Source organism: Callionymus lyra, chromosome 18 (assembly GCF_982586985.1).
Source record: "Callionymus lyra chromosome 18, fCalLyr1.hap1.1, whole genome shotgun sequence".
Classification (NCBI taxonomy): domain Eukaryota; kingdom Metazoa; phylum Chordata; class Actinopteri; order Syngnathiformes; family Callionymidae; genus Callionymus; species Callionymus lyra.
Genome location: NC_141835.1, coordinates 9214850 through 9232854, shown reverse-complemented (window position 1 = coordinate 9232854; position 18005 = coordinate 9214850). Strand labels below are relative to the sequence as shown.

Sequence of the window (18005 nt, the reverse complement as noted above, 5' to 3'; positions counted from 1 at the left end):
CCCAAAATTTGATCAAACCACTTAATACTTAAAAAAGACCGTTTCAGGTTGTTGTTTGTAATAATGGAGGTGGGCGGGGCTACTGACACGTACCAGCTGGTAAATCTGTCCGTTACTCAAAAATGCATGAATGGTTTCCTGTCATATTTGACACTCGGACCGAGCCACCCGAAAACGTCGACCCGATACGCCAGGAGGGGTCGGTCTACCATAGAACGGGAGATAGAGGAATGTAGATCGGAGAACAACGGACGACACGTTCCCCCCTTGAAACGGCGTCTTATTTTCTGAAAATGTTAGCCCGGTGGTCATTTCACGACATCAAATCCTATTAAGCCCAAAGAGCCCGCGAGTGCTGCAGCCCTGCTGCTGGAGTCCTCTTGAGCCTCGTGACGCGGTGCGAGAGGGGGCCACAGAGCCATACTGGTCTTTTATCCGAACACACGGGGGTCATATAGCTTCTCTTTGAAGAAATATTCAACTAATTACCTTGGAGAGTGGCCTCACAGGCAGAGACCAGACTGTGGATTGTCAAGGCATTGTACCGGCGTAAACTAAAGGATGAGGATTTTCTGCCCGCACACAGGAAAAAAAAAAAAGGAAAAAAATTCAAACGGATAAAAAGACGGGGTCATTGTAACAACCCCGTGAAACATAAAGGGGCCACATTTCCGGAGAAGATTGAGCGACGGGTGGAAATAAGTCAAGATTTGATTGATTTTTCAAGCAGCAGAAGATCTTAGAAAGGCTATGATATCGTGGTCGTTTTACTAGTTTACTTTTCTCAAGACCCTCCGGGGGGCCCTGGGAAGATTCCCCGGAGAGCCAGGGCTGGCGCACCGTCTCGTGGAGCAGCTACGGAATGCCAGGTAAAGGAAAGCTTTTTTTGGTGGAGTGGGCGCCGGGATCCGAGCCTCTCGCCCATCGGCGCCCCGAGGCTTCAGGACCGAACCCCCCCCCCCCCTTACTCTCCACTCCAACCCTGGAGGAGAGAGTCACACTGGGCTAATTCACTTGGCGTCGGGTAACAGACATCTGTCACTCAGGACGCCCCGGGGGACACCCGGACGAGGCCTGATAGAAGAATGGGAGGGTGGGAGATGGGGGGGGGTAGTGGGATGTGATGCACTGCGAAAAACGGCATACTTGCACATCCAGCATTCCACACTTTCTTATTTTTAAAAAATCTACTCGGGATCTACTTTAAAACAAACAAGATTTGAACCACAAACCTCTTTTTAAATTTTTTTTTTCCAAACCCTCCTCTTCAGGGGGGGTTTCTATAGAGACCGCCAGAGGGCTGGCGTTGTCGCGGCGGTGCTGTACATGCTGTCCGAGGAGGAGTCGGAGCGTTATGAGAGATCAGGTTTCCCCACTCCCAGGGGCCAATCGGACCCCGCCCCCCCCCCATACCCTCCACCTCCTCCTCCCCGACTCTATGCTGCTGCATTCACATGCTAATTCGCCTCCTTTGGTGATTACACTTCCTTTAAACCAACTGACAACTACAGCTGGAGTCAGACCCTCGACTGTTTGCGTCTTCACGCACTCGTAAACATTTGTTGACGGCGCCTTTTTAATTCGGGCTCCGTAAGAACGGGCGGTAATGGATGATGACATGTTATGTCGCGTTAGCAAGGGAAAAAAAGAAGAAAAAAAAAAGCGGCATCACATGTCGTCCCCATGCTGCTCCAGGCTGTGCAACCGCCCTGGAGTGCTAGCTGTATGTAAATCAGTCAGCCCATAAAGATCAGTGTCAGCACTCAGCTGTGTTCCTTGGCTGACTTGACAAGTGCGCCACATGTCTATGAATTTCATAGTGCCAGGCTTGGTCCCGAGGAACGACCCAAAAAAAAAAAAAATCATACCTGAGTACAAGATGGTGGTCAAAAGAAAAAGGATACAAGCTCTGGTAGAGAGTCAGACGGGACTTGACAGCTCGGCTGGCGTTGATGCAGGTGGCGCGCACAAGACTTGGCAGGAGAGTCGCGCTGATGATGGCGCCGTCGAACAGAGGGCCGAAAAAAGGGACCTGTAAAAAAAAAAAAAAATCAGTAGAATTTCTTTAAAAACAAACAAAAAAAAAGCTGCATTCAAAGTCCTATGACAAGAGCGCGTGGCGAGCATTTTTTTTGGGAGGGGTAAGAGGGGGGGTCTTTTGTCTCCGGCCGTTTGTCCATCTGTTTGGGGCAAAAGGTTCAAGTTGAAATAGGATGTTATCTAACTTTGCATGACAAGCACACATATCTAATGTGAATCAATGCAAGGTAAATGAAATTAGAATGACAATCCATACCAAACAATGCCTTCATATTGAGCTACCGAGCAAATACAAAAGGCCAATATGCATTTTTTAGCGGCGCTGTGCGAGCGTGTGTGTGTTAGTGTGTGTGTGGACACACGCGTCTGTTCATGCAGATTGGACGGGGGCCCTTAATCACAGAAGCTCGGTGGTCGTTGACCTGGAAGTTGACGTGAATGTCAAAGTCTCTCCAAAAGGTCCTGCTGTCTTCAAGTTTGGTCATTCGGCGAGTCTGACGAGCGGTGGAATCGTAATGACAATAATTGAGCGAGACCGTCGCGAGCTAGCTTGGATGCGACGCGGGATTAACAACTTTTTTTTTTTGACGGCACGATTACAAAACGTGGTTTGAGTTGCTGTAGGATTTATCAAATTGATCACTGAAGTTAATCACCATTTATATTAGCTTTCAACTGTGCAACAACGGTTAAACTGGGGGGAAATAGAAAAAGGCGATTTTTCAACTTATTAAAACAGAAATAAACTTTTACTATTTAGTTTAAATGGCGACTGACATGGCAATTTTTTAATCTGGTTTAATAGAACTAGTTAACCAAAACTAATATTGTTTTATGATGGTTTTAAGAAAGAGTTACATGAAGAAATGGGAGCAAACACTGCCTAGCAAGAGCAAAAGTACAATTACTACCAATTTAAAAAAAGAAAATCAAAATTGCTTCAGAGACACTGTCCTCTTTCGGTCTCACTTCCTCCCATTAAACTCATCACCGCAGCTCCGTTAGTTTTATCACCCAGCGACCATCAATTAGCGGTTTAGAAATCTATCCGACTCTTGCCGCAGGTGAATCTGCTCTGTGTTTAAGTGAACCTTCTGTAGAAAAAACTGGTAGCTATGTCTGCTTTTAGATGTTTTTTCCACGTCACAATCATCAATATTTGTTAAAATACACAACTGTGTAACCTCGGATGAATTAACTAGCATTTTACTAGTCATTTAAAATCTGAAATATGGTTGTGATTTGTTTTATCATAGTTTTAAGTGAGACTGACATTACCCAGGCAGCCTTTTAGCAAAAAATTAAATACTTTCAGACTTATTTTCTAATTATAACAACCCTCAGAATTGCTTCCCAACACTGTTTATCTCACTCCTTCTCATTGAACTCATCACCACAGCTTCATTTGTTCAGATGATGAAAAAAATGCATGATTGTTTTGTTATTTCACCGAGATCCGACTCTTGCCGCAGGTGAATCTGCTCCGTGTTTAAGTCAACCTGCTGTAGAAAAAACTGGAAGCGATATATCTGCTAATATGTTTTTTAAACTCTTAACAGGATCATTTGAAATTTTGAATCTTATTTTCTACGACACAATCATCAATCGTAGGTTAAATACACAATTGTGTAACCTCAGATGGATTATTTAGCATTTGACCACTCATTCTGAATCTGTTATACAATTTAAATTTGTTTTATGATGGTTTTAAGTGAGACTTAAGTGAAGAAATTTCCACCGACATTTCCAAGCTAATCTTTCAGCAAAACCACAACAACTTTCAGACTCATTTTCTAACTTAATCAACCCTCAAACTGGCTTAAAAACACTATTAAGCTGTGTCTCAAATCGAATACTTGCGTACTTAAACTTAGTATTTATAGTGCATTAGTGCGTCTCAATTCGTAGTATGCGAAATGTAGTGCGCCATGCACACTAAATTGGTGTACTTAAACGCCCACAAAACTGAGTATGGATTGATGGAAACTTTCTACACTGGAAAAGGAAGTTACATATATATACCACATATATACATATATATGAGGAGATCATTGAACAAACTACTGTCCATCATGGATGATGACAGTCATCCTCTGAACACTGTCATCAGTGAGCAGAGGATGACGTGCACGAATGCTCCTACCCAGGTGCAAAACAAATAGACTCAGGGACTCATTCATTCCTCTATTAAATTATACAATTCTGTGTTCGGGGGCAGGAGTGGAGTGAAAGTATCTGGATGTTCTGTTCTATGTTAGTCTTTGTATCCTTTTTCTTTTTTCTTTTTTCTTTTTCTTTGATCTCTGTTCTTTATCTTTATCTTTAGACTTAGATTATGTCATCTTGTTCTTTCTCTTTATGTTATTCTTCTTATTTTATTTTTTATTTTTTATTGTTTATTAAAAAATGCTGGCTATTGGAAAAAAACAATTTCAATAATCAATAAAGTTTTACCATATATATATATAATGTGAATCAATGCATATATATATATGCATTTACTTACAGGTGTATTTTTAGTCAGCAGTAGGAAGATGACACGTCTTCGGTGCTTATACCGGCGTAAATATCTCGCAAATAATTTGTTTTTCGCATTTCTTGATCCAAACAAAACGTGCTGCCAGCAGGTGTCGCTAGTGTTCCTACAGCTGGTTGAAATCATCGTTAAATAGTAGTAGAAGAAGAAGCTGTCGAGTCATTTCCTGTTTCCAGTGTTTGATTTGAGACATACTATCTGTTGAGAATTTGCGTACTAGTGAGTACTACACTATCCTGATGCATAATAACTTCAAGTATACTAAGAGAAGTATGCGATTCGAGACACAGCCTTTGTCTCATCCCCCCTCATTGAACTCATCACCACTGCTTGATTCAGTGCATCATCAGGCATGGGCTTGATCGTTAAGTTCTTCAGGTGAAGTCCGTCTAATTAGACGCAGGTGAAGTACGACGACACGAGGCATAAGGGTGATTTATAAATCACCTCAAATCTCAAAACCTGTCCTACTGGTTTTGGTCCCCGACTCGAGTCTTTGCTGAATTGAATATACATTGTTTTTTCCACAAATATGCTTGGAGACGACATCTCTGCTCGTTGTCGCGACATAATGAAAAATGAAAAAAAAAAAAAAAGAGGCGAGGACATCTGAAGCCAGACGTACTCAGACGAACGCATTTCCTCGCCGCACTCCACAGCGCCGCACTCTGGAGCAGCCAAGATGAAAGGCTGCGGCGAGAGGAGAGTAACCATCTCTGAGAGCACATACCCACAGTGTGGCTAATAATGCACTGTCGGAGGAGTGGAAACTGAGAGCCTTTAGACTCGGACCGCAGCTGCAGAATGAAGCCGTAATTCTGTCAAGAACCAAAAAAATAAAGGAATTATCTGGGAAATAAGTAGAAGGGAGGAAACAGCCTCCAGATAGAATAACCAAAGTCCCTTAAGTAGCTTCATCGTTAGCGTCTAATGCAAAAAAAAACCCCCCAGAAGATGGCTTCACCTGTGGCTTCTTCATGATCTGGATGAAAAACATGTGGTTCTTCATGGGGTAGATGACGATCAGCACGTCCCCGAAGTCGGTCGGGATGATGCCTCGCCGGTAGTCTCTGGTGTGCTCCGACCACACGATGTGAACCTCGTCGTTTCCCAGGTGACGCAGCTGCCAAACAAATAAAATCAGGGTAATTAGGAGAGCGAGGACGGAGGGAGCGCCGGGTGTCAGTCACAGTTCAAGGGAAAATCTTCTTTTTTTTAAACTTTAAAACACCATAAATAAAGCATCTTAAGACATTTTTACTGGTGCAGGCTTTTCCTTGGAACTCCTGTGTTTTTCTCTGTGTTATCTTGACCTTTTAATTATATATTTTATTGAGTATTGTTTTGATTGTTTAAGCGCTTTGTGACCCTGGTCTGAAATAGCGCTATATACTGTAAATATAAATGACTTACTTACTTACTTATTTAAAACACAAATAAAGATTGTTTCTTATCTTCTGGTGTTACCTTTAGCTAGATAAAGTAGCGTAAAAGATGTTATTCCTGGACCACTTTTCTACTTTATTACCAAGCGTTTCTTTCACTTCTTGATAACATGTAATTACTATATTAAGGATTTTAAATGTAATATGATAAGAAGAAACAAAGACAAAATACGACAAAGGTACTGTTAAGTAAAGTTATAATAAAGTGTCATTTTGTAATTTTATTGAAAAAAGTAAACTGATCATTTTACTTCTGCGTACGTGTTATTGCGATATTAACAATTCCGATTAATTATAACTAGTGCTGTAGTATTACACTAATCTATTTTAGCGATTTTAGGTGGACGCTGAATTTTAGTGAGATCTTGTTGTGATTGTTCCACTTTCTTTTGTTTAAATGAATGGAACTCAAAGCCAAAATATGTCCAAACGTCAGCTTTAAAAGCTGCTGGACTATCGACTGTATCCTCTCGTTCTCAGTCATCGCCGGGATCTCGCGAAGATTTAAATGATTGCTGCCATCTAGGGGCCGGAAGTTCAATTGCAACAACCGAAATAAACGCTTCCACATTTCTTTTTAAAGAATCTAATTTTTTTATTTTAGACAAACTTTACTAAAACATAAACCATATAGCAAACCATGAACATAATAAAATATTATTTGAAAAACCCTTAAATATAACAAATATAAGAAAAACAATAACTATATAATCATCAGCAGTTTACTGATTTTCTTCCCCTAATATTAGTCAAAAAAGAGGAAAATATGAAACAAAAGCATTTATAATCATGTTGGAAAATACAAAAAATAAACTATGAAAACATGTTTTGCTCAAAAGAAACATTTCACAATCGATGTTTAAAATTAAATTGGATAAAGAGAGCAAATTATCGTTTGTTTAAATGGTATTGAAACATTACTAGACGCAGGTACTCGTGTGATTATGTGGGCCGCGTTAATGCAGCGGAATGGCCACATGTGGCCCCCGGTCCTCGCTTTACTCGGGTCTGAATTGAATACTTTAAAAGAAAATTGAAAGATTTCAAGTGGAACGTTTAGAACAGTAATGTGATAAAAATGACTCAAAAGCCAAAAAAAATAATAAAGGTTCTGTTGAATACAGTATTGTGGAAAGAATATCGTAATATATTAAGAGTTTAAAAATTATTAGATTCTTTTGAATTGAGCTCAAACTTAAAACACTTTAAAGAACACCTTTATAGAGGCCAAAGTACAATTAAAAATATCCGAATAAGCTTGATAACTGACATCTACTCCTTGAAAGGTCATCGACAAGATGTTGTTTTATGACTGACGACCCTCTGAGGGCAAAACCACAACAATGGATTATAATTTGAATAAATCGCAGTTGTGACAAAACACTGAGGAGCATTTTATGTCCTCGTGAAATGATTTCAACACCGTTTTTTTTTTACGTCTTAATTGATAAAGAAGCCTGACCGTGTGGCACATGTGTCACGGTCTTAATGAGGAGGTTGCTACTCTGGGGAATCTCTAGTTAACCTCTCGATGCTAACAAGCTGTACTTTATAGACGCGTTTTCCCTGCTGTCAGCTCGGAATATATTGAAGGTTATTCAACTTGTTTGCTTTGCAGAGTCTTTTTGTTTAAACGTCATGAAATATCTGTCGTTCCTCCTTTCTTAAGAATCCCTGTGGATTCATAATCTGGTCATTGTAAGCTATGATACGTTTATATTAGCAAAGATAGCAGTTAGCGCTCACTATATTGACCATAATTCTAGTACGTTAGCCTTTAGCTATCTAGACATGTTTAATCCAGGTTATTTTTCTAGTTCCCAAATCTTAGAAGGTTATTCTGTGGGTGTCAAACAATCTTAAATACTCGATAAAATACTTAAAATAAAACCCTCCTTTTCTTCAACAGGACAGAATGCTATTTCAGAGTTTATTTGATTCTTAAATTGGTTAAATAAAGTTTCCCTCAATACTGACTCGACCTCTTCATCAAATGAAACTAATTTTTTATTCGGCTTCTTTTCTTCTAACTATTTGTGAATTTTTCCAGAATATTTGACATTTAGACTAAAAAAGCATCTTAAAACATTTGAATTTCCAGTAAAGATATCAACATAAATCCCCCTTTTTTTTCCAAAGTTTTATTTTAGCCACCTAGATGCATTTAAAGTGAGCTCAAAATGATTACAAACTTGTTGATTCACCATGTTTTAATGACAATTTCAATATAAATTTAAAGTCATTTAAAAATAATATTAATAAATGATGCTATAAACTTGATTATTTGTTAATTAAAGTTGAATTTACCCGACAAATTTCAAGATTTCCCCCTAAAAAATCCATTAAAAGTGTCCTCTAGTCTTGTGGCACATTGGACTCTAAGGTAAATGTGATGCTAACCTGTGAAAAATGATGCTTGAAGCGACAAGTGTCTCCTGCCGCCACCAGAAGAAACACGAGGCTTTATATTCAGATAAAAATAGAAAAACAGCTTTGAATTATTCCCGGATATTAACATTCAACGTGTGGTTATAAAGCGGTAATTACACACGGTTCCAGCCAAGACAATATGTCTGCCTCTGTGGCGACTCGTTTCGTAACCTTTTCATCGCGGATTCAAATTGCGAACCCGAAAATGCAGAAAATTGAGCATTTTAAAACAGAATCATTCAAAACCAATTAACTCCCGGCCCCACATCAGAGGTTAAATTGCTCGCCATTTCCACCCCATTCACCAACACAAATGAAACGGCGCTGGGGGGTGGGGGGGGGGGAAGAAAGAGGCGACACTTTAAGGACAGGAAATTGACAGATTAAAAAAAGAGGTGAAAAAAATAAAATAAACAGCTTCCTGATGTTAAATAGAGAGAAAATTATACATCCCGGATAAATGTGGATCACGTTATCGGGAGCTGCCGCGGGTATCATGGCCGAGTAGAGGAGCGATGCCTCTGCTAAGTAGAAAACATCTGCCAATGTCCTGAGTCTCTAATGAGCCATTAAGAAACATGCCCTCGCCACCAAAAAATGCAATTAGCACATTCTATTATAAGCCCTTAATTATGCTAATACGCTAATCTTAAACAAATCCACGGCATGCTGATTATCGCCGGTTTCTCCGCGGCCGTCCAAGGATCAGCAGGTACCAATCGGGGTCGGTCACTGGGACAGTTTCGGAGAAAATGTTGAATATGTATTCGGCGGCGGACAATCGGCGGCGGGGCGCTAATTTGGGGACGAAGATATTAGCATGAGCTGAATCGCGGGGATTAATGAGGATGCTTACGCTGCTGCGATTTGTACCTCGGTTAATCACGTCCAAATGTTTCAGACATTTTTTTTTTTTAAACAAAGTGTGAGTCAAGTCAAAGGCCGTCATCCAATTAGCCTGGTTTGACCCCCTCCCGTCCCCCCTGAACCCCGACACCCCCCCCCCATACACCCCTCTCCCGCCGACCACTCCACGAGTTCACTCAGAGATGCAGCAGAAGAAATATATTCCGAGTCGTTCAAACACAACCCGGAGTTAAGCTGAGGTGCCTCGGGCGGCGAGCGCTACACAATCTTATTTTTTGACACACACACAGCGCACAACCCTGCAGGTCACCTCCATAACTAAATTACTGAAGCCAGCTGGTCGCGCCGCCATCTCCCACCGCTCCACCAGCCCCCGAAAATATTTCACAAACGTCTTCTTTGTACTCCATTTTCTGACCATTTCCAACATGGACGGGGGAATACAATCATATTTTTTTAAATAAATAAACCTTCTCACCGGTTGAAAACTGAAGCCCTTTATCGCCCTCCGCAAGGGCATGTTGCGTTTATTATGCCCGGCATAATGGCTCAAAATATTCCGAACGCACTCCAATTTAATCTTCACAACATGTCGATAATGGAGGAAGGTTTTGAAGGTACCTTCGTTCAATTAAACGGCTCAAAACTAGTAAAAAGATATGTAAAACCTTGATTTGAAACACTGGACGTTTTCAGGGCTGAGACAAGCCGATGCGAAAGAGGGCCTAATTAAACCTCTGGTTGCTCCGCGATTTAGAAAAGCGACACTTCCATCTTCTGTGTAAATCAGGGGTTAAAGCCACACTACGTAAGAATGAACATGTGTTTTCTGGCTCCCCCAGTGTTAGAACTCTATATTGCAATGCAGTAAAAACTCCCATTTGGCAACTGGATTTGTTAAAGTTAAACTAATGTGTTGATTTAAGTGTCTTAAATGGATCTTGGACTCTATTGTATCATCAGTGTCTCTTTGTACAAAACTCTCTTTTCATTGAAATATTTACATTAGAAAATATGCTTAAGCCCCGCCCACTGAAAACACTTCATGGAGATGAAATGTTGTTTCGTCTGCTGTGATTGGTCAAACATCAAGGTTTGTCATTGCCTGTCGTCAATCCCTGAAGTCTCCACCTTCAAGGGACTCGTTGTGTAAACAAAGCGGGGCGTGATTACAGCTCGCTGGAGGTGGAGTGAAGCCATTATTACATCATAACGGACTCCTCTCTCGTAACCTCTCGTTTGCCCAGATTTCAGACGGGGGAGAACTTTATAAAGTAATACGTTCAAAACAGGGTGATCGTTACTGCATTTTGGAGACTTCAACATTTGAAACATGTGGGTCAGGAGAGTTGAAGTTTCACTGTTGTAGTTGCGATTTAAAGATAGGAGAAAAAAGTTTGTGTAGCGATTCATTTTGGTCTTCATCTTCCTGGATCTTTTGAAAAATCCATTATGGAAATAAATGCAAACCCTGCATCCAAACCTACCTGTTTTGCAAGTCAGCAAAATCTTATTTATTAAGTAAATAAGTAAGTAATTTATATTAATAGAGCGCTTTTCTAGACCAGGGTCACAAATTAACAAAATGAAACATTTATATTTTTAGGAGGTTTATTGTTTATCCTTTTTTGTGTTTATCATTATCTAGAAACTACTTCTGAGCATCGATTTCTTCTTTAAAAGACCTTCATTTTTAACTTAGTGAAGGTATAAACTGAGCGACTGCTCACTTGCAAGTGTTACTTATAGATTGGCAGGAAAATATCAGACGAAGTGAGAAAAGCCATCTTCACGTCCCTGCGCTCTGTTGTTTGTTGCAACGCGATTATGTTGAAAGCTGTCACGAAATTGGCCGAGTTCTGGACGCGGAGAAAAGTTGAGGGAAAGTTACCGGCCGAGTGGTTGATTAATTGGGAAATGGAGTGGCCGGGTGTTTGTGGAGGACTGAGGTCGGATATGAAGAGAGCTGATGAATTTCCCCTCCCAGTGGGACACTGTATGAGAAGATTGGCAGCGCGGGCAGGAGCCTCGTGGCTCATTTCTTCGTGTTAACCGCTACTTGTGTGCTACAGTCCAGAATCCTGCAGCAGAACCCGATCGATCGCTCCCGTTGCGGCGGCAGGAATTGGATAAAAGGATCCTGCCGGCATCCGGTCGGCGCCTACTCTAGCAGGGCGAGCTAATGGCTGAATCCGGGCTCTGGTCACAGCGCGCGGGGAGGGGAGCAGGGGCCGGCGGAATCATAGTCATTACCGCAGCGGTGAATGCCCTCTCGGCTCGCCGCGGATCTCGACTCCTCAGGCCTTCCTGGCCGCGACCGCTAATCAATGCCCGCACTCTGGTGTCACGTCTCTCCGTCGCAGCTTAAGACAGAACTAAAGGCCACATTAGAATGCCGTTTGACGGACTGTGTAGCCATTTCACTGCAGATCGGGCGAAGAGTTCGCCGCTTAAACCGGAGTCCAAAAAGCACGGAAAGATTTGTGTTCGAGCCTCTGTTCATTTAGCGCTCTGAAAATGTTCTTTAGCAAAAATATCTTTTTTTAAAAGACATGGATTTAATAAAAAGAGAGCATACTCACTATGGTCATGTATTGGCAAGAATCTAGGGATACAATAAGTATCACGATACAGGGACAATACAATATAAAGGGATACTGTAGCAACAAGGATATATGTGTAGTATTGTCGAGTACTTGACTCTGGTGTTGTAGTATTTACAGACCACATGACTCTTGACCAAGTCGTAACTGCATTCATTTGTTTTGAAACCAAAATGTCCAAACATCAGCTTTTAAAGCCACTGGAGTCGACTGTATCCTCTCGTCCTCAGCCATCTCAAACATGTCGGAGGATTTTATTGTTCTTTTAGCTGCGGAGAATGTAATGACTCTGTTCATTTAGCGGTCTGAAAATGTTCATTAGCCAAAATATATATTTTTTAAAAAGACGTGGATTTAATTGACATACATATAACAGGGCAAGCGACGTTTGATAACATTTTGGTAACCTCTGAAGTTTCATCTGGATTTCACTTGTATGGCTTCAAACCGCTGCAGGTTAAACCAAATCGCTTTCTAAAACTCAACATGTGATAGAATCGCTTAAATAGATCAACCTTCAAGACTTTTCGATGGACTCTAGACTTTCTTTATTGTCATTGCACAGAAGAACACAGCAGTGAAAAACTGGCAACGAAATTTTGTTGCTTGGCAACCGTTTAAAAAACACAGCATTAGGTGATTGTATAAATATGAATACTAATAAGAAACTGTTTCCTTCAACTGAGAAAAATCTCTAAACTTAGGAAAATGTTGTCGGAACATGATCTGGAGCTTGTAATCCATGCGTTTGTTTCTTCTCGTCTGGACTATTGTAACAGTTTGTTTTCATGTCTGAACAAGAAGGATCTGTCTCGTCTGCAGTTGATTCAGAACTCTGCAGCGAGAATTCTAACCCGCTCTAGTAGAAGAACTCACATTTCTCCGGTCCTTAAAACTCTTCACTGGCTTCCAGTTTCTTTCAGGATCAACTTTAAAATTCTGGTTCTTACTTTCAGATCTATTCATGGTCAGGCTCCTCCTTACATCACTGATCTGATCCAGCCTTACACCCCAGCTCGGGCTCTGAGGTCTGTGGATCAGAATCTACTTATGGTTCCACGCACACGGCTCAGGACCAGAGGAGAGAAATCTTTTCAGGCTGTTGCTCCTAAGCTTTGGAACAATCTTCCTCTCTCTTTGCGCTTGATGGATCTACTGACTCCTTTAAGAAACATCTTAAGACGTTTCTATTTGTTCAGGCTTTTCCTTGAATTTCTCCTTTGTTGTTCTCAGTTTTATCTTGATCTTTAAAATATATACTTTTTTGAGTATTGTTTTGATTGTTTAAGCGCTTTTTGACCCTGGTCTCGAAAAGCGCTATATAAATAAATATTACTTACTTACTTACTTACAAATGGAGCAATATAATATAAACAGAATAAATAATTGTTTTAAATATTGCATATAATAAATGCGTATAAAAGTATAAATATAAATAAGTAAAAAATAGTGCAATATATATATATAAATAGAACAAATAAATAATGTTTTAAACAGTGCATTGCTCGAAGTTATATTGCATTCAGCAGTCTGATGGCCAGAGGGAAGACGCTGTTGCTAAATCTTTCTGTTCTGCAGCTTTGCTAGACGTTTACTGACTCTGGATTGCAGGTGAGCGAAAGCTATTGGTGGCACAGTGGTTAAAAACCTTTGCTATGAACCCCCATAATTTAAATCCTGCTGAAGGAACCTTTTTTTGTACGGTATGTCATCACCATTTAACTAGTAAAACCCAATCATATGATGCATATAGTCCTGTGAAATATCCTATATGGTAGAGTCATGCACTGTCCAAGTGGAACTGTATGCAGACGACTCTTCTCGACTGACCTTTTTAGTGAGGCAGTCGTCGGAGTCGGACGGCATGCGCGTGGAGACGTGGAAGATCACTTCCACAGTGGAGGTAGCATAGTAGGGAGCGGTCACCCCCGTGCTGCCGTTCCTCTGCAGCCCTCCCAAGAAACCACAGTGTGTAGCCAGATCGACCTGAAGGAAGGGCTCCCGTTATTTCAGTGTCAGATCGTGAATATGAAGTGGGTCTTCTTCACCTCCCATCCCAGGCCCGACACGAAGTCCTCGTACGACTGGCTGCCGGCGCTGTTGGACAAGATGGAGCACTTGTCTTCTTGGCCTTCTCCGATGTAGAAAACAGCAAATTTATGCGTCTCTCTGCTGCGAAAAAAAACACAAAACACAACGCCTTCAATATTTAATGAGCGACGACACGGGAGACAACTTGGGGGCAATCTGGACGTCAAAGACTTCAATCAAACCAAACAAAAAGTGGGCGACGACCTCTTTTCATTCATGAATATTTGTGTTTATAAGTGATCACTGAGGTTTAGAAGAGGGTTGGTGTTGATGGTTATTATGGCAGAAAAGCTAATCCTGAGGGCTTCTTATAATGGGATGCTGTTTAGTAAAGGGTATTGACTGGAATAAGGCAGATACCGAGAAGCATCTCGGGCTGTGATCAGCAGGAGACGCTACAGATTAGTGACTTAATGGACAACAACAACATTAATGCCATCATGTCAAATCAGCTACTTAAGCACACGTATGTTCTTTGGACAGTTGTGAGGACCATAAAATGGAGGTATAGATTCTATTTGGAGTCACCTTCTGATAAAAAAGAGAGCATAGTCACTAGGGTCATGTATTGGCAAGAATCTAGGGATACAATAAGTATCACGATACAGGGACAATACAATATAAAGGGATACTGTAGCAACAAGGATATATGTGTAGTATTGTCGAGTACTTGACTCTGGTGTTGCAGTATTTACAGACCACATGACTCTTGATGAAGTGGTAACTGCATTAATTTGTTTTGAAACCAAAATATGTCCAAACATCAGGTTTAAAAGCCACTGGAGTCGACTGTATCCTCTCGTCCTCAGCCATCTCAAACATGTCGGAGGATTTTATTGTTCCTTTAGCTGCGGAGAATGTAATGACTGCTGCCATCTAGCGGCCAAAAGTTTTACCGCACCACTAAAAAATGAACACTGTGAAAATTGGCATGTTGTAAATTAAAAGTGTAATCCTTTATTTTAAACAAACTTAATTGAACTGTAAACACTAAAAGAATTATAGTTAAAATACAAAAAGATTTGAATACCAAAAAAATAAATTAATCGGATATCATTACAAGAATAAAAATATTGCGATATATCGCTGAATGGATATATTCTAACATCCCAATTAGATATATATATAGATAAAACTTTATTGATACCATCTCTTAATCCTTGTTATCACAATGTACCAATTTGATCATGTCATCTGCAGAATTTATATCTTCATTTAGCGATTTCAGGCCAAAATTTTAAACCAAAAATAAACCAAAAAAACGATCAATTCAGCTTCAGATTATGAAGAAAATCCCACGTACCATTGTCTGGAATCCAGATTCTTCAGTTCCCTCAGGAGTTTGGAGTTCTTTTTCAGCAGATGAAAGCTTTTCCTGTTGGTCAAGAATCATATTCTAATCAAAAATCATCATAAAAGCCAAAAGAAATTCTATCTTGAACCAAAGTTGTTTAAAAAAAAAAAAGACACAGGTGCAAAGTGCAAGCCTCCTGCACGTTACCATTACGCCGCCCCATCACCATTAAAAGGTGCAAGCTTTTAATTTACTGCGGCTGCAAAGATGGTGCCGCGCCAGATAGACCTCGGTCCAGACAGCTGAGCACTTTCCCCCTGCTGAGAGAAGATTAACACGCAGCAGACGCCGCTGTGCTTTCAACTCTTTCTCCCGCTAACTAGCAAACCTAGTACCGAGTACCTTTGGAGATTAATTTTCGTTCAGCCCTTGCTTTTAGTCAAGCGTCCTATGGAAGAAAAAGGTCGACATATATCACCAAAGGAACCGAGCTCGAAGAAAAAAGACTAACTTTAACCTTCAAAATGGTATAAAGCTAAAGTAAATCCAACACTAGTAAGTTGTTACAGAAGCTGATGGATTATTTCAACAACACTCATCTATGATTCAAAGGGGAAATCCCGGCGAACGAGAGGTTACGAGAGCAGAGTCCATTATGACGTAGTAATGGCTTCACTCCACCTCCATCCAGCTGAAATTATGCCCAACTTTGTTTAAACAAAGAGTCCCTTGGAGGTGGCGACTCGTCGGGGTTGATGACGCACAGTGACAAACCTTGACCAATCACAGCAGAGTGGGTGTGGTCATGGTAAACAAGCGGTTTCATTGGGCGGGGCTTACTGTCATTTTCTAATGTAAATATAACAATGAAAAGAAAGTTTTGTACAAACATAAATATACTGATGAGTACAATAGAGGTCCAGAGAGAGGAAAGAGAAACCATACCTGCGCTCCCAAGAGTTCATCCCCAGGTCGTTCAGCAGGAGTCGACAGAAGTAAAAAGCAGCGTTGGGTTCCTGGTGGCAGGGTTTAGGCTGGTGGGCCACGCGGGCGCCGACGTCCGACTCCAACCTCCTCACTTGGTCCTCCTCCCGTTGGGTCTGGTGGAGGATGGCCTCCAGGATGGCGTTCTCCAGCTCCAGGTTCATGCCGCAGGGCGAGGGCGCCGGCTGGTTCAGCTTGAGCTGCGGCTGGGGAAGGCACTCGGTGCTGGCGTGTCCGAGGTCCTCCAAAAGTTTATCCAAAACGTCCACCTCGTCCTCGTCGCAACAGTCGGAGAAGTAATCGGAGCAATTACTCCGATGCTTGTACTTGCCCTTGGTCGGGGAGATAGGGTGGGGTCTGTAGTGCGCCGCCGCCGTCGGAAGGGGGCGATCCACGGAATCGAAAACCCCGGCGTCCACCGGTTGCTCGGAGTCAGTGGAGTAGAGGATGGAACCATCCCAGGAGTATTTGCCTGAGATGTCGCGGATGATGACTCGGACCTGCGAGGACGGCAGAGGGGGTTGACCGGCGGTCGGGGGTTCGGCGGGGATCTGAAGGTAGGACACCAGCGTGGTGTCGTTGAACACGAACAGCTGCAGGTTCGGACTCTTGAAGACCTCGGACGAGAGCTCCGACGCCTCCACGTACGGGTTGTCGTGGTTCTCGCTGACCAGGCTGTGGATCAGAGCCGGGCCGCCGCTCAGCGGGTGGTGACCCAGATGGTTCACCAGGTGAGTCATGATCATTCGGGCCGTCAGAGGTATCGTGTTCCGGTGACGCTTTTCTGTGGAAACAAATCATGGAGTGAGAAGTCCGACCACCTTTCCTCAGACTCTCTCCCAAAACAAGACTCCAATCTGTTCGATTTAAAATGTAACGAAATAAAACAAACATTCAAGTATATTATCTCAAAACACAGAAAGGTAAAAGGGCGGGACGTATTACAGTTGAGTTTGATTGACATATCACTAGCCAATCCTGTCGATGGACCGGTCATAGTGAGCTTTTTTATTCTGTATATGTCAAAAGTGACTAAATATATTCCTGGTATAGCATTTAAACTTTTGTAAATATACATTTCCCCATGTTTCTAAAAGACTAGGACACCTTTCTCATGACATAGAAATTAGCTCAATGCTTGCTACTGCACTGCTGAGTTTATTGAGAGGGATTGAGACGAACATAGAGGTGCATTGAAGCATAAGTTACAGCGCACATAGTTTTTGGAAAATTAGAAAATGATTCAGGAGAAAAAATAAAGTCCAATAACAGTTTAGGAGTCATTTACTTATTTATGAATGTAATTTACACTAATAAAAATGTGCTGCGACAGTCAGAGTAAGAGAAAAAAAAGACCGACCAGCCTACGATTGATAACGCCTGGAAATTTCCATTATTATTTTATAGAAAACTTAATTATAAGAGATTAGAGCTAAAGGTGTGTCACCATAAATATATAATACGGTAAAATTCTAGATTTGTGGAATTCAACTACCATATTATAATGTTTTGAAATTAGTTCTGGGTCTTTTTTGTATTTAAAAAAAATAAATACAAAATGCACCTTATCTATGGCCATTAACTCGAATTAAAGGAGCGATTTAATGACTTGAATATTAACAGGGGACAAACATAGTATAAAAAGTGTCTATATCTAGTTCAAGAAACATAACTTTTAACACGATCTGGAGCTTATTATCCATGCGTTTGCGTGT

The 18005-nt window shown here is 41.2% G+C and overlaps 1 protein-coding gene across 3 annotated transcripts in view; it reads right to left on the bottom strand.

Annotated features, from left to right (window-relative positions):
- The window catches only part of ralgapa2 (Ral GTPase activating protein catalytic subunit alpha 2), a 121132-nt gene that overhangs the window by 38812 nt on the left and 64315 nt on the right, over positions 1 to 18005 (bottom strand). For all 3 annotated transcript variants that reach the window (XM_087780491.1, XM_087780492.1, XM_087780493.1), the window contains 6 exons: positions 16252 to 17074; positions 15316 to 15387; positions 13970 to 14093; positions 13752 to 13907; positions 5541 to 5699; positions 1905 to 2032 (listed from right to left, as the gene is read on the bottom strand). In XM_087780491.1, the coding sequence (XP_087636617.1) occupies positions 1905 to 2032; positions 5541 to 5699; positions 13752 to 13907; positions 13970 to 14093; positions 15316 to 15387; positions 16252 to 17074 (1462 nt within the window). The remainder of the gene's footprint in view (positions 1 to 1904; positions 2033 to 5540; positions 5700 to 13751; positions 13908 to 13969; positions 14094 to 15315; positions 15388 to 16251; positions 17075 to 18005) is intronic.